Source organism: Tenebrio molitor, chromosome 1 (assembly GCF_963966145.1).
Source record: "Tenebrio molitor chromosome 1, icTenMoli1.1, whole genome shotgun sequence".
Classification (NCBI taxonomy): Eukaryota; Metazoa; Arthropoda; class Insecta; order Coleoptera; family Tenebrionidae; genus Tenebrio; species Tenebrio molitor.
In genome coordinates this window covers 21,034,359-21,060,098 of record NC_091046.1, presented here as the reverse complement: position 1 = coordinate 21,060,098, position 25,740 = coordinate 21,034,359, and the positions used below count along the sequence as shown (strand labels likewise).

At 35.2% G+C, this 25,740-nt stretch overlaps 1 protein-coding gene across 8 annotated transcripts in view; it reads right to left on the bottom strand.

Annotated features, from left to right (window-relative positions):
* The window catches only part of Spn (Spinophilin), a 166,421-nt gene that overhangs the window by 31,288 nt on the left and 109,393 nt on the right, over nt 1-25,740 (bottom strand). For 7 of the 8 annotated variants that reach the window (XM_069036634.1, XM_069036635.1, XM_069036639.1 and 4 more), the window contains exons 9-10: nt 24,737-24,852; nt 5,165-6,226 (exon numbers count right to left, since the gene is read on the bottom strand). In XM_069036634.1, coding sequence (XP_068892735.1) covers nt 5,165-6,226; nt 24,737-24,852 — 1,178 coding nt within the window. The remainder of the gene's footprint in view (nt 1-5,164; nt 6,227-24,736; nt 24,853-25,740) is intronic. The other variant, XM_069036641.1, reaches the window with a different exon arrangement.

The window sequence follows — 25,740 nt, the reverse complement described above, 5'->3', positions numbered from 1 at the left end:
CATTTAAGTATCACGAAATGAAGTAAATGAGTAGATAATATTATTGTTTAATCCAAAAACAGCGCTAGGCTTTTGATCACAGTCGAATCGGTTCATTATTGGATAACCATTTCGTTATTTCGCTTTTTTAGAGGCTTTTAGACAAATACTTGAAATGACCTTACATTTGACCCGGTCGAGCCGCCTGTGGGACACTTCTACTCCTAGGACTTGAAGTACTTCACAAAGGCGTTATTTTCGACCGCTTGAAGATAAAAAAAATGATTTTGAGTAATTTTTTTTTTACGTGTACGCTCACAATTCACAATTAATTCAAACATATTTATGAAATTCGCATCAAAAGAAAAGGATTAGTTTTTGAATTATTCCAGTTTTAACATTAACAGCGAAAAATGGTCAAGATTTTCAACTGCAGTATCATAAATAAATACCTCATTGTTGGGAAACATCTATTGCGAACTTTTCTATTAATTCCTTAGTCCCAAAAGGGTACCACAAATAACCCATGTCAACCTCTTTTGTGGAAGTGACCGCCCAATTTAATAAATAATAAATCATAGATAAATTGTGCACTTTAATATCGAATTCCATTTATTTACTTAAAAAACCGGTGATGTTTTCATGATTTCAATGGCATCAAATTTTCCCTAGATGTTAGAAAGGACTCTAAGTGAAAAATTATGTAAATTAATGTAGCGATTATTGAATTAAAACGAAATAAATACTTACACGTTTCATTAAAATTTGAAATTTTTACAGAATGTTCTACAGGGATACACAATCATTCCTGAATTTTTTGAGAATTTAAAATAGATTAGAAGTGGGTATTTTCGCTCGGCGGTAAAACTTGAATCACCCTGTACAGGTGTTTTTTTCCACCTATAGTTCATTTTTCTGACTCTAAAGGCCCGACTAATAAACCGATAATGTTCAATTGTCCACCGAAGGGACACCAAATGAAGATGGTGGCACCGACCGTTTCATTGTAATTTTACCTTAAAAATATTTTACCATAAGGGTCATTTTTGTCTCATTCATAATTCTTGTCAAATCAGGTAGAAACTCCGAACAAATATTCATTTCCTCATCTGCAGGGAACGTTCTTAGAGACCATTTCATCTAAGAAGTAAAGTAACGCTTAAGGTATAAGATTATATGGCAGCACTAAAATTATCCCAATAATGGAAACCAATATTGGAGTTGAGATGGTTGTAAACAATTTACCTCGGCTGGTGCAGCTGCATCCCCTTTCCTTCGTTCAGGGCCGGGATTAAAAATTTGTAATAGGACATATTTTTGATGTTTATTGTAAATTTTGTTATTGTAGCGAAATTCCCTTTAGTACTTTGTGTCTTGAAAACAATAAAGATGATTTGTAATAATATTGTATATTTAATAAATAAATATAATTTCGTCGGTACGCATTTGTTTTGAGGCCGGCTCTGGAATTCACAACAGAGAATTGCTTGAAGCATGATTTATGGTTGGGCTGACCGCCTACTGCAATTGCGACAAAAGGGACGTTTATCTCCGGTCAAATACTTTTAAAGGGCCATATAATCTTATACCTTAAGCGTTACTTTACATACATGATGACTCATCGAAATCTGACCGTAGGACGCTAGTCAGCTGATGATCAGTGGCGTAGAAACATTCGATTAGCTAAGGAGTCGATATGGTTCAATTAATTTATATGATTAAAATTCTACCAAATTAATAATTCAATAATGAATGTCATAGTATGATACACAGAGGAAGAAATAACAAAAACAAAACACTTCTGAACGCTAACGGGGTTAAGTTAGAAATAACAATGAGCGCATGGATTCCAGATGGTTGATGGACTCAAACCTCCCCTAAAAATTTGAACATGAACTCGTCCGACGACAACGTGTTCGTGCGCATTATGTACTTCTTAGATGAAATGATCTCTAGTAAATGCAGATTAAATTGTAGTCATGGAGGTAGTATTAACAGGAGGGAGCACTATTTGAAAAAAGCGGAAATGCCGCGTAAATGCGTAGTGCTATAAAGTGGTACTGAATACAGAGCGCACCATGTGCCTTTCCAGTGGCGTGGTAAAATTGGTATTTTTCGCTCTCTTTGCAATTCTTCTGAATTACAAAAAGTTCAAAAATAATAACAAAAACAATAAAACAACACCCAAACACGAAGAAAATTCATACCAAAACCACTCACACGTAAAGCCGAAAGTACACTGCGCCGCAAAATTAACGCATAATTTCAAAACTCGTGTTTTTGAGCCAAATTTATTTCCAGTTACAACATTTCGAACTGTAAAGTATTGAAGAAGTAGATTTATAAAAGTAAACACTACAATAATCAGAACACAACAAAGAAATCAAGAAAACAAAAAAATAAAAAAATTCAAATTCGGAGAAAACAAAGAAATTTAACATTTAATAGTGCGTGTTGGCACACCGTGCCTTTGTTACAGCTGCACAACATTGTCTCATGCTTAAAATGAGGTTTTGTATAACTCTTTGCTTAATTTCTTCTCAAACTTGAGTTAGACCCAAAGACAGCTGATGAAGAGTTGTTGGTGGATTTGGTAACCTTCTAACTCTTTTATCTGTAGGATCCCACAATTACTCGATGAGGTTTAGATCTGAACTCCTTGCTGGCCATTGCATTTGCCCAATTTCGACCTCACGGAAATAATGCTGCACTATTCCCGCAACGTGCGGTCGACCATTATCATGCATAAAAATAAAGTCATCCCAATAAATGGTCGGAATAGGACAATATGAGGTTCCAGAATATTGTTAATATACGTCGCCGCATTTTGGTTTCCTCTTTCTAGCACCACCAACTCTGTGCGAGCGTCGAAAGTGACACCTGCTCAAACCATAACGGAACCTCTTCCAAAATTGACTTTCGGGATAATGTTACATTTAGCATATCGCTCTCCTGAGCATCGGTTCACCCGGACACGTCTGTCACTTTGATCCAGGCAAAATCTGGACTCGTCAGAGAACATTACTAACCTCCATTGATACAATTCCCAATCAACGTGATTTTGGGTAAACAGCAATCGTACCCTTCGGTGAGCCGCTGTTAACTGTGGGCCCCTTGCTGGTATCCTGGGCCTTAAATCGTGTTCAGCAAGTCTTCTTCTAACAGTATTTGCACTAATTTGGAATTGATATCTTCCTAAAGTCATAACTTGCAAAGCTGGAGCAGTTAGAGTCCTGTGTCTCAACGACTGTAAAAGCAGAAAACGATCCCGTTGAGCTGTTGTTGTTCGTCTGCGTCCTTGTCCAGGTCTTCTAGAGTATTCTCCTGTTTCGTGGAAAGGACGCAAAACTCTAGATACCGTTGACTGGTGCAGATCAAGACCATTTGCAATATCTTGTTGATTAATACCGTCTTCGGCTAGTACAACAATTTGTGCACATTGTTCGGCTGTTGTATGTCAACTTAAACGTTCGTAGGGATTCATTTTCGAAATTTATGACTGAAGGAACCAAAACTTCTTACTAACCGTCTCTCAAATCCACAATCAAAATGCTTTACGAAATTGACCAATAACACTAATACAAACTTTTCATAATAAACAACTTTAGAAGTTATCAACATGGCGATCTTTGCTACTAAACAAAAGAAATACGATAAAATAAGAAATTCAGCATAAGGAAATCGCAGAAGAAGTAAAATACAAAAAACTACGGTTCATTTTTACTTTATGCGATAATTTTGCGGCGCAGTGTAAAATAACTGAAATGCCCAAATTCCCCAAATTACTCTTGTTGAGCCCGCCACTGAAAAGATTCGTGTCAATAGTGTCATTAACGCTGGCGGCTACTTTTAAGAAGAGTCATAAAGCGGTACTAGAGACTGGCCGACTGGTACCGCATCTAAAGCATTGACGGTATAGGGAATGCTCCCTCCTGTTAATACTACCTCCATGATCGTAGTACTTTGGAGAATACAACTACACAATGCCGCTCCCTGTATCTGTATTTGGTGAATATTATAGTTTTATTAGTCCGGCCTTCAGAGTCAGAAAAATCAACTATAGGTTGGGGCACTCGCATAGAATGTGATAGGGAGTTTCGTTCTCATCATCACACAGTCTACTGCTTCTCTATGACCCCGACCATGTTGAGGTGCTTCCTAAATCAGCAGCGTTCTGTCAGCAATCCAGTTGCCTTCTGATCTGGTGAGTTGCAGAATTTCTTTCGTTTTCTTCGTACAACGAATTGGTGGGTACTTTTTATATACTATTTACAATTACTAAATGAAGGTATATACGAAAATTCAGCTATAGCTATAGCTGCGAAAAAATCCTTAACTGCAGCGTCTTGTTAATATACCTAATGACAATATGGTCAATTGAAACGTGCAGTTTAGATTTAAAAAAATTTATCTTTATTTGGACAAAGTGCCGGAACACATCCAGCATGTTCTTGAAATAACCAATTGTACAATTATTAGTACAACAAATAATATTAAAATGTTCACTACATATCAAATGAACTTGAACTTGTGAAACCAGAGAACCAGATTTGAATTCAAACTAACATTTTGTCTTATAAATAACATCTTAGGTTTAGTTTGGTGTTATAAGGAACAACCAAATTACGTACTTTTATATTTAAGGTAATTAGTCCTACATAAATCGTTTTTTTTTTTAACTTTCTTAACCCCTGATGGTTTCCGTGTTCTTATACATATATTAATAATATAGGTACAGGGCGTTTCTAAAACGTGTGTGTTCATTTTAACACGTAGCAGAGCTTGTTAAATGAAACGTTTTTTCTATTTGAATTTTTTACGAAAAAGTGTCACAAATTAATTTAAAATTTGTAAAAAATTAGCCTATGGGTAAGGGCGAACATTTTCTATTGTTATAATAGAAACGGAGCCTTGCCAAAAAAGTGACACTGTTGTAGAAAAAATTAAGTAATTAAAATTAAAATTCTCATGGTTACAAAAAATATAAACTTATAGTTAATCACACAAAACAAATCGTTGGGTAAAAATTGGGGGGCAAAAAATCTCGAAAAAAATTTTGCAAAATGTTATAAAGAAAAGTTTCGTAAATTAGCGAGTTCTTCCAGTGGTTAAAATTAACACACGTGTTTCAGATACACTCTGCATATTATGCCTTGTTAATTATGGCTAGAACTTTTGAACTTACCTGTTTTAACTGTTCTGCAAGAGAAGCCGGAGGTCCTATTCCTGAGGCAATTCCTGTTTTAGACATTCCGGAAGTCATCCACGAATCACGATTTTCATTCACCAATTGACTAGAATCTTTTTGCACTTTTGCATACAACGCTGTTGGATGAATTCGATTATTCTGCGATGCAGAACTAGGTTTTTGTACTTGAGTAGACTGTACACTGTACTGAGAATTTTGTACATTAGATTGTAACTGGTACCTTGTATATTGTGAATATAAAGAATTTGGTTTTGAATTTTTTTCTTTGGAGAACTGACAATCATTTTGTTGTGGCGTGTGACCTAAGCCATTTACTTCATCTCCTGAATTGCAGCTGTCGTCTAATCCGTAATCAGAACTACTGCTATTACTTAAAGAACCTTTTTTAGAAGTGGGTAATTGTCTGTTGGCTAGAGCACCTCTATTAGCCAATTCTGCTTTGCTTTTATTTGCCGAAATATCAAGTAATTCATGTTGTGGGACAACTCGATCTAATTCTTCTTTGAGTGGAAGTTTTCTTTCAACTGTTGCTGTCTTATCGTCATCTGGACTTGGATCTGATATTTCAGTATCTGATAAATCAGCTTCTAAAAGATGGAAAGGAGGTTTCGGTGGATTCCGTCTCGTTATTGGAGGTGTCAATTGCTTTAAATTTAAATTATCATAGGGGAGAATAGCAGGTAAACCAGCCCTACGCCTGGTTTCCAATAAATCTTCTTCCAAAATTATTATTCGATCTTTCAAGTTTTTTACCAAAGCATTGTATTCTGTATCTTTTTCTTGTAATAGCTGCTGATAAAAATCTTCTCTATGAATCATATCCAATTCACGTTGTTGAAATTCTCTAAGCAACTGTTTCGCTCTAGCGTACTTCTTTTCCATAGCTGCGTACTGAGTTTGAGACTGTTCTAGCATATTCTGATAGGTTCGAATTTCTTTTTTTGTTGTTACCAGGATTCTTTCTGTATCTTTCAATTTCTGATTTGCTTGTTCCAATTTTTCAGAGTCATCTGGTTTAATACCATTTTGTTCGATCAACTAAAAATAATGTGTTAGAATAAGTAAAATAAAAAAACTCAAATATCAAAAAATGACAAGTAATGTTGATAGTGGTACAGGGTTATTCTAAATGATTGTAGTCGAAATAGGCCATGCCATGTTATGAAATTTTTGCGACTTTCATGTCAACTGTCAATTTTTGTCGCTGTCACTGTCATTTTTTTAGGTAAAAAGTACGGTGATGAGTATTTTGTTTATTTATTTTTTATTAATCAACGATTGAATCCAAAAATATTGAGTTGTTTTGAATCTAATTTATCTCGTGTGTGTGAACCGTAGACGGTATGTGAACGGTGTGTAACTTATTCATATAATTTTTAGTTTTTTATATGGAGCGCCAACCATAAATTTTACATTCAGCTTTTACGCCTACTTAGAATACAATAATTTATAATAACCCTGTATAATTTATTCTTTTTTTTAAACGCATGACGGTTGGCCATGATTTTTTGACACATTTCACACAGTATAGTAAATTTGACAATATAAACTGTCATCAACTGTCAGGTATTAAGTATAAATTTTCTTCAACACGATGTCGAAAGTTGTGTCTCAAGAAACCAAGGGCAGCATCTTGAAATGCTATGAAAACATGAAGCAAAATAGGCCTGATTTGAACTATGATGATCTGGTAACAAGGCTAACAGATATTTTTACCGTACCTAACTAGTGCTTAATAGTCGTGAGAAATAAATTAGTAATTTTGATCTGTGCTATGGCGGCCAAAAAATTTTGGCCGTCACTTTCTTGACATTCAAGTAAAGTGTAAATAAACCTTTAGGAATCGTAACCCCATTTTCGATTCTTGTCAGTTTGACAATCAATTTAAACTGTTTGAAGCTCAGATATTCCAAAAATCCGACATGAATGAACAAAATTAGAACAATCGTACATAGGTAACCTGAGGTAAACGTTCTGTGTAGTAGAAATGACAAAATAATTTTGAGTTTTGAAATTTAACACCCAAAAAATAACGATCATAATCAAGACGGTAATCATGATGACAATAAAGTACATACGGATTACAATTTTTTTTGAAGTGAAACTTTTTATGGGAGGGTCTTGAAATTCTGATCGGCAACCTTTTTGTGTGACGAAAAGTGGTGGGGGTAAACACTCGGGTCGAGTGGGAGCAGTGTCTCGCACAACGGTTGCGCCAATATTTCCATCTCACTTAAATGTAAGTTAATCTGTTTGACACGATACAAACATCCCTTAAAATTGTGTATACTTCTGTCTTTGTCACACTCACGGCATTTATCGATGATGTCCTCTCATTAATTTGGAGGCTTACAAATGAACAATGAGTTACGCATTTCGATATTGTTTAGTGTTATCGTTGTTTATAATTGATTGTCTTCATTAAAATATACAATTTTGTTGTGAATATGCTATTAAAAAGTGATTGATGAATAATTACAATGTTTCCCTGTAATACAAAAGTTTCACTTCTATCGTGCGTCTTTACGACACATTCTGTTTTTTTTTGAATTGACAGATAATGACGGCCAAAATTTTTTGGCCGGCATAGTACGTTGGACGTTGTCTAATTAACGATGTTATAACAGAAAAACCAGGAAGCCTGCAAGAAAGCATAATGTCGAAAAGTTAAGTTTAGTTTAAAATAATGCTCTTAAAATCAAAGAGAAGTACCTACCTAAGACTTACGTTTGTAATTTACAAATTTTATACAGGTGGTCCTAAAAAACAAGACGAATCCGCAGCTCCCTTATTTATCGGACGATTTTAATTATCTATGTACCAAATTAAATGGTTGTGAATAGGCTACAAAATGGCCTACTAAATTCACGTATAGCTCTAAGGGCTTCAAGGTTAAACACTCAAAAAAAAAAAAATTCAAATGGGCACACATACTTTTTTAAAGAAATTCTGATAGAGATTTTTATTCTGAAAACAACAATGTATCACAAAAGTAAAAAGGAGTGTTTACACTATGAGATTTTTCTTATGATTTGCTTAAGATAACCCTTAGGAAATCTCTTAACGCAAGATTTGTGTGTTTACACCTTATGACTTTTCTTAAGATAGGCACTCATAAGCAAACCTTAACCATAACCTTAAGCAAACATAGACACTCTCAAGGAATAGGGGATGACCTATTTCTTATGAGTCGTTAAGAGTGTTTTACGAGATTTTCCGTCTGTCTCTGACACAATGTGTGATATACCGTATGTTCCCGGATTGAGTTCACAAGAGGGATTTTTTTTTTTATTTTACGCAAAAACTTCAAAGGAATAACAAATTTTGCTTCATTTGAAACAACCATTTCCGTTACTAAAATCTCCATATTGATATACTGCATTCTTAAATTAACATTTTCTGTTAAAATTTGGACTTGGAATTTAATTTTGTTATAATTTTTATTACAATTGGCCTTGTTTTTTGACAAACTACTTATTACTGTTTCAAAATGTTGTCTTTAGAACAAAGAATTTATTTAATCCAGTGTCCCAATCACGCATGGGTGTTCAGAAACTTAAACTTCGATACGTTTATATTCAATTATCGCGTGATTAAAAAAAAAAAGTAAAATATTTTTTCTGCATTTTCTTTTATTTTAATGTTAAGTCTTCCTCTTTGTTGAAGAAGACTTTTTAAAAACAGAAATGGGTGTTTGAAATGATGCAAAAAATGTTATTCTTCTGAATTTTTTTAGTAAAATCAAAATTTTTTTTTTTTCGTCTTGTGAACTCAATTCGGGTTTATACGGCAGATGGTACTGAACTTCTGAAGCCATAATGTAAGCTCTGAAAGGTTTCTCATGTGGCAAGATATCTAAGTGTTAGCAATAATCAAGTTCTGGGTGAAATACCTACATCCTTTAAACTAAAGGTTGTGTTTTGTCTACAGATTTTTGGGCCCACTTTAGCTAGCAAGTCGTCAAAAGTTCTTGTTGACATTCTTGTAAAATTTTTGAAACTCTCTTATCCTCCACGGCCAGTTCCTCGACAATATCATTCATTACTTTATCAACCAATAAGAATCTTTGATTTTCTTTAGTTACCGTGTATTACAACGGTTATTTTAGTAACCAGGGCGATTTCGAATATACGAACCTTTGTATATTCGAATATACCAACCTTTGTATTTTCGCTCGCCGCCTTAACTTACAAAATTTTTTGCGCTAGCCGTCAAATCAACGTCACATCAAATCGCTCTGCTACTGAATGCGCCAAGCCGGTTTCGGCAACCTGTTTTTGTTTATTTTTTTTTTATTCATGATATAGTCTACCCGTATACAAATCGAGGATGGAAAATTCTCGATTATACTCGACGTGTTACCGGAAACACCACTCGATCTACTATCTCGTGGTGTTTCCGGGCAACACGTCTCGTATAATCGAGAATTTTCAATCCTCTAGTTGTATAATATATGAAAATTAAACTTGTTAATCCACGTCCAAAATATCGCCTCTCCAGCCATTTACGAGTCCAAAATCATCTTGTGCTTCTTTTTTTTTAAGTAATTTGTGCAAGTTAAGCAGTAGTAGTAATAGGTTAAGTAAGTCGCCCGCCAACATTCCATATTTTTGTTTTTTTGTCATTCTCCGTGAATGTATTTTATCCATTCGGCACAATTAGATCACAACGACGTGCAGTAATTACACCCGAGAAGATTACATTTTACACTTTCCGCGACTTTCTAGGTTAGTTTTGTTGTCTCGTCTGTCAACATTCAACAACGCCAAACATCAACGAACAATCTTAAGGAAACTCATAACGACTCATAACAATGTCAAATTTGTCATCTCGTAAGTATTCCTAAGCCTTTCTTATGATTTTTGTCTGTGAAAAATCATAAGTAAAATCGTATAATGTAAACACGCTTTAAACTCGCATAAAAAATAACACTAACTTTTGAAACAAATGACGAGCAGCAAGCGAGAAGCTATCAAAATGCATTACGTTACAGTGTAATAACCGATGTGACCAATGTTTAGGGCAAAATGGAGCGCATAAACGATAGTAGGTTTTTTTTAACTTTTTTAAAAATATTTTTGTTATGTAAGTGTATACTTGTTGTACATTGTTGTTTCAGAATAAAATCTCTATCAGAATTACTAAAAAAAAGTATGTGTGCGCATCTGAACATTTTTTTTGACAGTTTATCATTGAACCCCTTGGGGATATACATGAATTTATTAGGTCTTTTTGTGCCTATTCACAACCATTTAATTTAGTGTACTTATAGATAATTAAAATCCACCGATAAATAAGGGAGTTATGGTCTTTTTTTTAGGGACACCTGTATAAACGATAAAGACATGACAAATATTGTTAAGTTCACAGATGGATGTAGGATTTAATAAGTAATTCTCAATTATATGGCTTCAACAATTCATCTATTGGAAAAATTTGTGTAGCAAAATGTGAAGAGGAAAATGGACAAATTATCATAATACAGGGTGGTATCTATAAATTATTGGTCCCGGTTACTATGAAAACTTGTGTTCTGTTCAATACAACAAATCATCGTCAAGAAAATAAAACCAAAATACCTAAAACTTTAAAACTTATACATCAAAACCTAACCTCACAAATTTTGCCAGTTTGTTTACCTCTAAAAACGGGCGAAAAATACAGATTTTTGGTGTTTATTTAAAACCAGCATTGGATTTAAATAATATTAATTATTTATGCCTTGCTCCTGATTCCTCCAAATACTATCATCCACAATAATATAATTTATACAGGGTGACTGACGATAAACCTTTGATGCTGTATCTTGCTTATTTTTTATCCGATTTGAATAAATGACACATCAAATGAAATAATTTTGAAAACACTTCAATACACTTAAGCACACACTCTTTTTTTTAATTATTTTTCTCATTATTTTATAAGATGAGTACATGAGTTGACATTGCTCCATTGAGTTGTTCCGCGAATTTTGGGGCACCCAGTAGAATTGTTCCAACGGTAATAGTATATTACATAACGAGAATGGAAAGTCAGTGATATCGTGCGAGTGGACGCGGAAATCTGACGAGCAAACGATACACACTTTCCAGCGAGTTTTGTACACTATTTTTTATACTAGAGTTTGGAAAACTAACATATTTGAATACTAATTTGAGTTAGGAAAAGTGGAATATTTCCTAACAAGTGCGAAAATAATACTTCAACGCTAAAATTTCGATTTTGATCGCTTGCTGAGATATGTAACTTGAAATCTGTCAGACAACCTCAAAATTTACAACTAATGTTTTTTTAAGACTTTCCTTAAACTAACACGAACAACGTTGTTCATTATTCATGCGCTGTTACTTTTTAGGTATTCGGCCTGTCTTGCATATTCTTCAATATCAAACGATAGCAGACATTTTAACAGCATTTCCGTAAATTTACTCGAACGCCTTCACAAACTGTTTTGTTTTTTATAAATAAAATTATTTCTCTATAGTAACGAAAACAAAACAATTTTGATCCACTTTTTAATTTATAAATAAATATAGAAAATTGAAAATATCCAAATTTAAAATGTGTTTTTCCAAACTCAAAATAATGTGTGGAATACCTATGAAATCCATTTTTTTCCGTACACGGCATCTCAGGCCTAATACAGAAAAAAAAAATACATTTCCTAACTTATCGCACAAAAAATAGCTATTTCCTACGAGACTGAAAAAAGTCATTTATTGCAAAAATATTATTTACTTTTTCGATTTGTATCCATCTGATTTACGCTTTAGCAGTGCTCTTAATTTCAAATATTTCTTTATATCTACGTTATGATGAACGCAAAGGGTACAGGTAATTTCAAAATTACAGAGGTACACCTGAAAAATCAAGAAGTCGATTTATTACAGTTTTTCCATATGTAAACATGCCTTTCTGAAATTTGAACGTGATATTTTTTATATAGGTTAGGTAAGTTTGACAACATAAAACGTCGCAGATATTTTAGAACACCATAATATTGTTTCTTATATCCTCTACACGGTGCTATAATTTTGAAATTAACTGTATGTACACTGCTGTGCAGAAAAATCGCGTACACTTTAAAAATCAAGCAATCAAGTTTTCGAGTATTTTTTGTTTTGTAAATGTGGATTTTAACATTATTAAACTAGGCAAAAATGAATAGGAAATTTTTCTTTTTTGAATTTTTTATAAATACCCTTTAAAATTTGTAATGAAATGTGTTACAAATATATTAATCTACACATTAAATGTAATGTTTCAAGTACTTGTAACATTTTAAATTTATCGTGTGTTTAAGAATACGTGGGAGGATTGGGGGAATTATTTTGCTTTCCAAGAAAAATTGTGGAATTCCCTATTCACTTTTGCCTAGTTTATTTGTAAATACGTTATAAATTGTCTGTGAGATTGTCACTATTTGATTTGTTATTAGGAAAATGAAACAGTTGTTTGACACAAAGAAATAAAAAGTCAGCACCAATCTAGACCAACTTAACACAGCGAAAAATAGATGTACGCGATTTTTCTGCAAAGCAGTGTACTTCGAAGCATAGAATGCTGAGTCCACAAATAATTGGGTTTAAGTTTTTCAGATAATTCTCCAATGTAAGCTATAAGTACATTTTCAGAAAAAGACGATTTTATTCCTTTTTTGTTTTGCCAATCCATAAATTGTTTATAGGAAAACTCGTATAGTACAATTTTTAGCCTTTTGAGGTGACGTCACGATTTCCTTCCTCACTTTCTCTCTATTGAAACGACAGAAACAGAAAAAAAAAAGCGGCATGTTTATTTATTGTTGGTTACTTGGTGGTTATTTTATGCTCCTGTCAATTTGACAATTTTTAATTTCTTTCACTTATTACACTGATTACAAACATAACCTTTCGAAGCAATTGTCAACAAATTTGAAATCTAAATAGTTATGATCAATTCAAATTTGTTTCTGATCCTAGCTCAAACATACGTGAAGTTACTAGATAATGACGTCATCACAAAAGGGTAAAAATTGGATTCTACCTGTCCCTGGATTTAGGTGGTAATAGGTTGAGAAAATTATTTTTTGCGGCTTCAAGTAAGTACTTCTGGTGGTATTTTGACACTTCAAATGTAAATCAAGTATTAAAGTCAATGTACATGACAATTTCAAATTATTCTTGTCAAAAATATGGCACCTTCAGCTTTTGATAAATATAGAATCGTCTTACTTGCTAGTTGTTGCGTTACTTTTGCCCCTCACTGTATATCAAGAGTCCTGTGGAATTGTGCGGCTCTATATTTTTTTTTTTTTGCCGAACTATGTCGAGCCGTTGAGGCCGGCAAATTAGATGTCAAATTATTAATTAAATCCACGATATAGACAAAGTCTCTTCAAGAGACTTAGGCCGGTATTTATAGTCCAAACTTAAATTAGACTCAATCTGGAGAGAGACTTGAGCATTGATGAGTACTCAAGTTTGACTCAAGCCCAAGTTAGGGGTTAGGCAGACTCAAGTCTTGCTTACATGAGTTTAGAGGCCTAAAATTGTCTCTATATTGTCTGGCAGCTGCTGTTTTTCGTTCGTTTCAATTATGTGGATAGGTACTAATGTTCAAATTTGAATTTTAAGTCTTGATAAAAACTGTTAAAGAAAATCACAAGCAAAACAGCTAAGACGCCGAACTAACAACTGACGCTAAGATTTAATCACGATATACTCCTTGATCGAAAGAGACTAAGGCCGGTATTTATAGTCGGCAACTTAAGTCCAACTTGGGTAAGTTATACTCGAGTCCTGAGTTTTGCTCAAGTCTATAGTTGCAAAAAACCACTTATCATTTGCAACAGCATTTTTTCAATATTTTTGAACTAAATAAAGGCACACGATGTTAAAACGTTACTGTTAACGTTAGATCTAATTACATGTATTTTAGTATTTTTTTAAAATTATTTCCGTTGGCTAATGTTAGAATGTAACGTTAAGAATCCAGAACATTTCTGGGTCTAACGTTAACGCTAACAATATCATGTAACATTAGAGAGTTTTCGCGTTACGTTTTTCAGATAACCGTGTACGCTAACGCTGGTGTTGCTAGGCGATAGCGTAACCGATTCATTAGAGAGTTTTCGCGTTACGTTCCGTTAAAATAACCGGTACGCTATTCGCGAGAAATTACCGTAATCGCTTATTAGAGAGTTTTCGCGTTACGTTCCGTTAAAATAACCGGTACGCTATTCGCGAAAAATTACCGTAATCGATTATTGTAATAATGAATCGGTTACGCTATTGCCTAGCAACACCGGCGTTAGCGTACACGGTTATCTGAAAAACGTAACGCGAAAACTCTCTATTGTAATAATGAATCGGTTACGCTATTGCCTAGCAACACCGGCGTTAGCGTACACGGTTATCTGAAAAACGTAACGCGAAAACTCTATATTACAGCCCTTTCACAATGGCGTTAACGTTACGTCGATGTTAAAACGTTAATGTTAACGTTAGATCTAATTACATGTATTTCAGTACTTTTTATAAATTATTTCCGTTGGCTAATGTTAGAATGTAACGTTAAGAATCCAGAAAATTTCTAGAATTAACGTTAACGCTAACAATATCATTAATCATTAATTTTCATCATAACGTCATTGTGAACGGTCCACAATGAAATACATGTTATTTTGAATTTCTAGATCTAACGTTAACATTAACGTTTTAACATCGACGTAACGTTAACTCCATTGTGTATGGGCCTTTAGAGAGTTTTCGCGTGTACGCTAATGCCGGTGTTGCTAGGCAATAGCGTAACCGATTCATTATTACAATAAGCGATTACGGTAATTTCTCGCGAATAGCGTACCGATTATTTTAACGGAACGTAACGCGAAAACTCTCTATTATTACAATAAGCGATTACGGTAATTGCTCGCGAATAGCGTACCGGTTATTTTAACGGAACGTAACGCGAAAACTCTCTATTAACTTTCATCATAACCATTGTGAACGGTCCACACTGAAATACATGTAATTTTGAATTTCTAGATCTAACATTAACATTAACGTTTTAACATCGATGTAACGTTAACGCCATTGTGAATGGGCGTTTACACACCGGCTCAGGTTTTCTTCGAAGGTTTTCCGGTCAACAATAGCATCGGGAAATTTGGCGATAAACTCTTCTAGCATTTTTGTACGGAGTAGATCCATGAACCATTCACTTTCAAACCCTTGCGAAAATAACTTTCGATCAAAAACGTTTTCTGCTCTAACGTGAATACCAGCCGACAGTAAACCTCTCTGAACGCAAATGTAAAAATATCACAGTTCTACTCTAATTTTACTAACCGGGAGTTCAAACGACATGCCTTAACAAAAACAAAATATTTCCATAGGTAACGCTACCAGAATATTAAATGATAACTCGATACTATTCAAGTATTTCTTTCATAGAATTTTTCAATCTTCGCTCGGTGAATTGTCATGCCGAATACAAACTCGTGGGTACGAAATTGCCAGAAATGTTCTCCCTAAGACCACTCCTATTTGTTTCTAGAGACACATTTTTATACGAAAACCGAAAGCGTCCAAAAACGGAGATCGTCAGGTGCTGCTTGAGCCGACAATGGCGCTACTCTGGCGGCCGCTCGACGTACTACTATTTCGGCGCCCTAAAAAATTTTTTTTTTACAACTTTTTCGACGGTTTGGGATATTAAATTGTAATCTATCCGATAGTTTAAAAAATCTTCCAACTTTGTTCCAAAAATGGTTTTAATATTTTTATCGGAACAAAAGTTAACAGGGGGTTGAAAAATTAACATGTAAAACCCTATGGCCAGTCTTAAAAAAACTCACTGTATAGATAGATGTGTTAGAAATATAAGGGTGTTTTTTTTTTAATTTGGCGTTGAAGAGGCGATTGTGAATGCACAGCTGTTTAAATCTCACGTTTTTACACGGGTGGTGCGCTCTCAATCGACTCTCCAACGCCAACTTCGACGCCAGATTAAAAAAAAACCGCTTTATACACATACACATTAAATGTAATGTTTCAAATACCTGGAACATTTAAAATTTATCTAGTGTTTAAGAATACGTGAGAGGATTGGGGAAATGATTTTGCTTTCCAAGAAAAATTGTGGAATTCCCTATTCATTTTTGCCTATTTTAATTCACTGCAGATATAAAGATCTCAATCGGAATTAATCAAGAATTGGCCTCATTTACTATAACCATTCACCATCATTTTGAACGTCATTTTGGAAATAGAAATCAAGCTATCTTGTAAACATTTTAGCACACAATTTTACTGTTTAGTGTTTAAAATAAAATACCAAATGACATTTGACACTGACAATGACAATTCAACTAAGAGCTAAAACACTGACTTGTTTTTCTTAGGTAACTTTGAGGGCATTTTCTTTTATCATAGGTTAAACTACACTGGCCGGCACAAAAACGGACTCATTATGATTTCTTTAATAAATGATCTTGATTTGTGCTTATTTTTCTTTATTATAGTTAAATTGGGATATTTTCAATGAGCGGGAGTGCTATGGTCACCATGGCAACCGAATTGTTTTGTTTAAATAAATTATTAGAAAATCTTCGATACTTCCATGTTGTGTTTTTGTCGGTTGATTTACGTGTTAAAAGATTTAATTTGAGAATACGAGATACAAATTCAAAATGCTGTTCAAATTTTGACAATTTTTCATTTTTCTAAAAAATTACTTTTTTTCTTTCATTAAAATTTTATTTGCTGTGTTTAATGTTTTGTTTTCTTTGGCAAAGAATAACTTAAATAACACTTATCAATACAACTAGTCCAGTCAATATAAACATAAAAAAGGGTCCGACCTTGCAAAAGGTCATGTAGTTCTGATTTAATATGTTGTTTGGATCTCAGCCAAGAGTTAGTTGTATGTATATTTAATACCTATACAGGTTTATAAATTATCCGATTTTCGACATTTCCCACTAACTCAATAAAATACAATAAAATATAATATAATAACTAAAACTAACTAACTAAATAATTCAAAACAATAACAAATTAGCAGCTTTCCAAATACAATTATCCCTCCCCACATATTGTCCCTCTTCTCCACTCAACCTTCTTCATCCATTCGATCCCTCTTCCGTCCTCATTCAACATTTCTTCTCTACTTTCCTCTCTCTCTCTCAATTCTACGCATTCATTCAACATATGTTCTATCGTCTCCTTTTTTTCTCCACACATCCTGCACACTCTAATCCTATCCTCATTCCAATATTTATTCTCTCTCTCCTCATTTCCACACCTAAATCTTGCTATTATCACTCTCTCCTTTCTACTCTCTCTTCCTAGGTACTTTGGTAGTTCTTCCGTTATTATTTTTTCATACTTCCCATTGTACCTAGATTCCCTAATTCTCGTTCTTCTTTCCTGCACTTGCACATCTCTGTCTCTCTGCACCAATTCATATGTCATTGCTCTGCCTCCCTCTCGCATTCTTTCTATCTCCGCTCCTGCATAACCATTTCTTTCGAAATATGCCTCCCTCTCTTTCCATACCCCTTTTCCTATTTCTTTCCTTTTTTCTTTCAGACACTCTTGCAAAATTCTACACTCTCCTCTCTCTATCAACCTCTCCTCAAATCTTATTGCTCTCTTTCCTGCTTCTATTCTTATTCCATCCCTTTTTGTTTCCTCCATCACTATATAGCCCGGTGTCTCTCTATCTACTCCTAGCACCCATTTCAAATATTTTCCTTGCACCCCTTCCAACCCTTCTTGCTCTCTCCATCCCCATATTTCCGCTCCATACATCATCACGCTTTTCACCAGACTATCAAACATCATTATTCTCCTTCTAAAGTCATGTCCAAATTTTCTCTCTCCTATCCCCCATACCGCTCCTATTATCTTATTCGCTTTTTTCACTAACTCTCTCACATGTGCTGCTGCTGTGTTTCTTTCATTCATCACATAACCTAAATACTTAAATTCTTTCACTTCTTCAATTTTATCCTTTTCCCATCTCCACTCATTTATTTTTCTCCTACCACCCCCCTTTCTAAACACCATCATCTTGGATTTCTCTACATTCACCGTCAACTTTTTCCTCCTCATATATTTCTCCATATTTCCCAACATTTCTTTCATACCTTTCTCCTCTCTCGCTAGCACCACCAAATCATCCGCGTATGCCAAAGACCACACTTTTTCTTTGCCCACCACGACCCCCCCTGCCTGCCCCTTCCTGAACATCTCCTCTATATCTCCTATAAACGCTGCAAACAGGCTGGGGCTTAGTGGACAACCTTGTCTTACTCCCTTATACGTCTTGAAACATTCACTCACTCTTCCATCCACTCTCACTCTACTTATCGTCTCTTCATATATCTCTTCTATTTTTGTTACCAGATGCTCATTTATCCCTTTCTTTCTCAAGTATTCCCACAGTAAGTCTCTTTCCACATTATCAAAAGCCGCCTTCAGGTCTACAAAAAATGCATATATCTTGCTACCCCTCTTTTTTATCTCATTTCCTATTATATGATTCAAGATATATACGTTGTCCATAGTCCCTCTACCTTTCCTAAATCCCGCCTGCCCGTCTGGTAACGCACCCCGCTCATTCATTTCCTTCATCAGTCTTTCTTCCACAATCATCGCGTATACCTTATATGCCGTATTAAGGAGCGTGATCCCCCTGTAATTGCTGGCTGTATCCTTTTCTCCTTTCTTATATATGGGGCATATTATCCCCTCCTTCCACTCCTGGGGGAAGCCCTCTCCCTTCCACACTCCATTCATTATCTCTAACAACCTATCAACTTCCCTTTCAGTTCCATACATCCACGATTCGTTCTGTATACCGTCCCTCCCCGGTGCCTTTTTCCTTTTCAGTTTTCTTAGTTGTTGCTCTAATTCTTCTCTTGTTATCTCTTCTATTTCTCCCACTCTGTGTTGTCTCTTTTCCTTTTCTTGTCTGTTTTCCTCACCCCCCAACAACTCACTGAAGTACTTTCTCCATTCCTCCATAGTAATTCTATCACTCACTATTTCTCCTTTTTTCTTTCTTTCCCTATTTATGTATCTCCACACCTCTTCTTCCGTCTTTATACCTTTCATCTTCATTTCTTCTTCCATCCGTTTCTTTTCCTTCTTCTCTTTGCATACTAATTTGTACCTCTTGCGTGCTCTCTTGTACTCTTCCTTCGTTGCTTTTTCTTTTTTCCAATTTCTGAGTTTCTTTCTTGCTGCTTGCTTCCCTTCCCTGCATTCTTTATCCCACCACTCGTTTTTCCACAGCCCCATCTTCTCTCTTATCTCTATCTCTTTTTTTTCTGTTGCATTTTTTACGTTCTCGCTCAGCTCCCTCACTTTTTCGTTTATTTCTCCTTCTTCGTATTTTGCCTCCCTAAGTCTTGCTCTATACTTTTCTTTTCCTTCTTCCGTCCAAATATTCTTCACAATTTTTCTTTTAACATCCTTCATACTTCTCTCTTTCTCTCTTCCTTTTGTCCTCACTTCCAATGGCATATGATCCGACTCCACTCTTTCTCCCACCTTAAATTCTTCTATTTTATCCCATGCTTCTTCATTCACCATAACATAATCAATAACTGTCTCCCCTCTCGATCCAATATACGTGTACTCCCCTTTCTCGTCTCCTATGCAGTTTCCATTAAGTACGTCCCATCCTCTTTCTTCTACTAAGCTAACCAGTTCTCTCCCTTCTGCGTTTTCTATTCCATCTTTTGTTGGTCTTCTTTCTATTGTTGCTTGTTGTTCTTCCATCCGCCTTCCTTTTCCCCCAATTCTTGCATTAAAATCCCCCCCAATCACCAGAGTTCCTTCTTCCTGCTCTTTTACTCGCTCTTCTATTATTCTCTTCGTTTCTTTCATACTTCTGCTGTATATTGTTACAATTCTCCATTTTCTCTGTTTTCTTTTTACCGTTCTTTCCATAAACCCTCTTTCTTCTTTTACTCCAGATCCGTTTTCTTCTTCCAGTCCCTTTTTCACACCCATTATTATCCCACCTTTCGCTCTCCCTTTCTTGCTTTCCCTCTCTGCATATTGACACTTCCACTCAAACTCTCTCGGCATTCTCTTTTCCAATCTTTCCCAGCCTTTTTCTTCCACCCACGTTTCTACCAATCCCACTACGTCAAATTCTCCCAAATACTTCCAAAACTCATTCTCTTTATTTTTTATTCCCGCTACATTCCAGAATACTATTGTTATTTGCTCGTTTTCTCCTTTATTCCTCTCCATGTTCGTTTTCCCTTTTCTGCCCTGTCGTCTTTTTCTTACGCTCTTATTCAAAAATTTGCTGTATGTAACTTCCCGTTTTCTTCATCCCACCTAAAACCTTTTCCCTCTATCCATATCTTTTTATAACCCACTTTCACCCGCAGTCCTTTTTCTCGCTCTTCTTTGGCTAGCGTTCTTAATTTCTTCTGTGTGTCTCTCTCCTTTTTTGTCATATCATCTTCTATGTACACTCTCTTTCCTTTTTTTTCTCTTAGTTTCCTTTTATTTTCCATAACTTTCCGTTTTTCCCCCCAGCTCTCAAGTTCTGCCACAATCATTTTTCCTCCATTTATTTTATACATCTCTTTCACCCTTACTTCAACCTCTAATTCTGCCTTCATCCATTTTTCCAGTTTCTTCTCGTTCTCACATTCCTCTTCATCCAGTCCCGTTACGACAATATTCTTTTTTCTCACTCTTTTTTCCTGCTCTTCCATTTTCTCCTCCAATTTTGTCATTTTTTCTTTTAATTCCATCTTTTCTCTTTCCCATTTTTCTTCCTTTTCACGCATCATACTTTTCAGTTGTTCCAATTCCCGGCTCATCTTCCGATTCTCTTCCTTTATCTCCCCTACATCCTCCATAATTTTTTCCAACATCTTTTTCATTTCCTGATCCATTGCCTTTTTAACAGGTGATCTTTCCACTTTTTTACTTTTCCGAAATGGGTTAATCCTCTCTTCTGATTCTCGTCCTTCTTCTCTTTTCCTTTTGTGATCTTCGTCTCTCTCGCTTTCACTATCACTTTTTTTCATTCTACCTCGTTTTTACTTGCCGCTTATCTTATCGCGCGCCGTAAAACAGGTCCGCTCGCTTCGACTGCTCGAATCGGACCGATCTCAGCCAAGAGTAAAACACCAAATTTGCAACTTCGAAAGACTTGTGCGCGCTGCGTGTGTTTGCACTATTTTCAGTTTTTGCTCAATATCTCCTAAGACATGAGTCTCACAGAAAAAGTTGAAGTTACCTTTTTTAAACTAGATTAAATTTGCTATAGTTAGAGGCCCAAGTGAACTTTGTGCATGCAGTAGTTTCCGAGATAGAGCTCTTCAAATATTGGGTATTTTTTCCAAGAAGTGAAAATTTTTTGTTTACGTCTCTTATTTTATTAAATATCGTCAAAAATACTCGCCCCATGAGAAAAGTCATAGGCAATGAACTTGAAGTGTATTTATTTAGCTTTAAATTGAGATCTGGCGGGCAGCTGCAGGTCCAATGCTTCTCTCAAAAGTGGCATATAACCCAAAACCTCGAAAAATGGAATTTGGAAAAAATAAATGAAAACAAGTTTTCAGCGCATCAAACATCACGTATAGCGCCTAAACCGATCAAATAAGTTATTTTAACGTAATTTAGTATGTGTGGTTAACAACTTGAAAGAGTCTGTGAAGTTGGTGGAGAAATACTGCCCTCAGCGCCAGACTTGTTCTGGTTCTGATTGTATGGAAAATCATCGAACACCCCAAGTATGCTCGTTTGGAACGGGTTCATGGAGCAGGTGACAAGTGGTCTTGATTTTGATCGACCAAGAATTATTTTCCTCTCATTCATTGGCGCGCTTTAATATGAGCTCCGGCGGGTACATGTCCTGGCATATATATACAAGTATGTTTATCATGAACCCCATTTTTACGGTCCACTGTGCTAGCTCACTGCTGAAGATTCTACGCACATGTGCCAATCCACCGTAGTTTTTCATAAACCGCATCAGCAATCAAATCTGACCATAGGCCGGGCCAAAATTTATCGAATCGGCGGATTGTAAAATTTTGTTCTATCAATATCTTAAACTCAGTTGGATCCATCCGCTGTTCTAGAGCCATCATATCTTGCAAATAGAAGTGGGCACTCTTTGTGAAGAAATAGTGACCAACTGAATGAAAACAAGGTAGCATTTTATCGATAGTATACAGATGAAGGTTCTTAATCACCCTGACGCTCTGCGTGGATGAATAGTTTTACGGGAGTAGACGTGTGAAAATACTGGTCCCACAGCTTTGATTATCTTCCAAATTATGCAATGCAGTTTTGAATTTGGCTCTTAGGCTTTGGTAAGTCCTATTTTCCTTTACAAACAAGATGAGAGACCTCTCACTCTCACGTAGCTTATTCTCAGTTTCGGCTCTTTCTTTCCCAGTCAAGTCTACCTCATCCAAAATAGTGCCAGCCAATATCAGATTAGTCAAAATGTGTGCTCGTACTGCTCATGAATAGGCATGACCATTCAGCATCTTGTCCAGGCCTGTGATCTGTATAAATAGTCATAAATAGCGCCTTCAAGCAACTCCATGCCATTATTGCACCGATACAACCCATGAATGTCATGAGGAGATGGAAGTCTCCAAGCCTCACAACCACGCAGCTTAACTCAGAATGTTGGCCACCCTCAACAATATCTCTCGCCTTAAAGAACAGTGGTTGATCAAAAGTAACGAAGCAGGTTTTTTGAAAATGACCTTTACTTCTCTCACTGGCTTCAAAAAGTGATATAAATACTGTATCGTAATCAGTAGGTGGGGTGCGGGTAAATGAGCCATAAAAATCAAGACAACTTGTCACCTGCTTAATGAACCCGTTCCAAAGGAGCATATTTGGGGTAGTTGATGATTTTCCATACAATCAGAACAAGTCTGGCGCTGAGGGCAGTATTTCTCCACCGACTTCACAGACTCCCTTCAAGTTGTTAACCACACATACTAAATTACGTTAAAATAACGTATTTGATCGGTTTAGGCCCTATACGTGATGTTTGATGCGCTGAAAACTTGTTTTCATTTATTTTTCCCAAATTCCCCTTTTTCGAGGTTTTGGGTTATATGCCACTTTTTAGAGAAGCATTGGACCTGCAGCTGCCCATCAGATCTCAGTTTAAAGCTAAATAAATACGCTTCAAGTTCATTGCCCTTGACTTTTCTCATGGGGCGAGTATTTTTGACGATATTTAATAAAAAAAGAGAAATAAACAAAAAAATTTCACTTCTTGGAAAAAATACCCAATATTTGAAGAGATGTATGTCGGAAACTGCTGGGCGCACAAAGTTTGCTTAGGCCTCAAATTGAATTGAATTTAATCTAGTTTAAAAAAGATAACTTCAACTTTTTCTGTTAGACTCATATCTTAAGAGATATTGAGCAAAAACTGAAAATAGTGCGAAAATTTTGCTGTTCTTCGACTACCACGCAGCGCGCACAAGTCTTTCGAAGTTGCAAATTTGGTTTTTTACTCTTGGCTGAAGTCCAAAGAACATATTAAAAAATCAGAACTACATGACCTTTTGCAAGGTCGAATGTTTATATTGACTGAACTAAACATGATATCAAAAAAAAAATCTAAGACAATGAATTACTTAATTATATTAATAAAATTCAAAGTGAGTCGTTTTTTGTGCTGGTCAGTGTACGATTAAAATGTACACTGCTGTGCTGAAAAATCGCGTACACCTATTTTTCGCTGTGTCGGTCTACATTAGTTTAGACTTATTATTTTTCAGTGTCAAACAACTGCTTCATTTTCCTAATAACAAATGATATAGTGACAATAGGTCGTATGATTTCCCATTCGTTAAGCCTTTCATTAGCTAAATAATAATAATAATCATACGGTCCAATCTCACCAACAGTTTTAACCTACATATTTACAAATATAATGTTAAAATCCACATACAGGGTGATTTTGAAATAAGTTTGGAAAAAAATGTGGAGTATCATTGGCACGAAATAATTTTGCGTAAATGACTTCTGGGAGTGAAATTAAAAGGATGGAAACTACCCCCATCTCCTTGTATTTTCGATGCCTATGAACATGGGAAAATTTGTTCGAATTTGTTCACTTCAGTAGCAACCACTGTTACATCAACTCCACAATAAAGTCGTAGGTGCAAGCGCACTGCTTTCTAAATGTTTCAATGCAAATGATCTAAATGAGTAATATCACGTTTGTGACTGACGGGCATCCTTTACCTTTGATTATTATTGTTGCTAAACTACCAGGACAATCAATTAATCATCTTTAACTTGCAGCGTACTAGCAATTTTGACCAAACTTTCAATCATTTGTATCTCGAAAACGAAAAAACTTCAATAGGAATTACCGGTTTTTTTTAAACTTATTTTAGAATGACCCTGTATACAAATCACAAATTGCTCGAAAACTTGATTGATTGATTTTTGAAGTGTACGCGATCTTTCTGCACAGCAGTGTACAAATTAAAAAGCGTCATTTATTAATGCCTATACATACTTAAAGAACTGCACTTACTTCTTGCAAGAGCGTTTTCAATGATTCTATGTCGGCATTTTGATCTATGTCCATCATTTTTTCGGTATTCACTACTGGGCTAGTAGGACCATCGGACACACTTGTATTTGCAGAACCTACAAAAGTAACAATAATCGTTTACACTTACACCATTAATTTTCCAGTACAAAAACAATACCGATGTAAAGGCGTAGTATATGTATGTACAGTTGGTTGCAAAAAAAACGGTAACTGTGAAAATACAATTGACACATTTTTACAATTTTTTCATAGTGTGAAACCTTCTTACGAGAGATAGGTTAGAATTATGGTAAAAATTCAATGACATTTTTAAAAATTATTTGATAGTATTGTCAAGTAGACAATTAATTGACAAATGGACGAAACCAAATTTACATTAGGAAAATTTTCTTTTCCCGTTTTTTTCGCAACCAACTGTACAGTCATGTTCAGATAAAAATTCAATGACATTTTTAAAAATTATTTGATAGTATTGTCAAGTAGACAATTAATTGACAAATGGACGAAACCAAATTTACATTAGGAACATTTTCTTTTCCCGTTTTTTTCGCAACCAACTGTACAGTCATGTTCAGATAAATATGGGACAATTTTAAATAGTTGGATAAAATCGGAATTGTCAGACGAGTCAACCTTCTTGTTTAAAGGTACATCTTTAAGATCACTGTCATTATTCGATCATTTTTGTTTCGCACTATAACGTCTTCGACAGTTTTTTTTTTTAATGCCGCGCCACACTTTTTCCTCGTATTTGATTTGAACAAAGTTTGGAATTCTGAATGCGGTCATAAGACATCAATGTATGACACTGACATTTACAGTTTGAAGTAACAAAAGATATACAAGAAAAATTACATCGGTAGAATTTTGATGGTCCTATAGCTTCGAAACGATTTCCACTTGATAATAGTGTTAGCGCCAATTTCAAATTTGAATCTGGCGCACCTGAAATAAGAAAGACGAAGGAGAGACGCCACTACCTG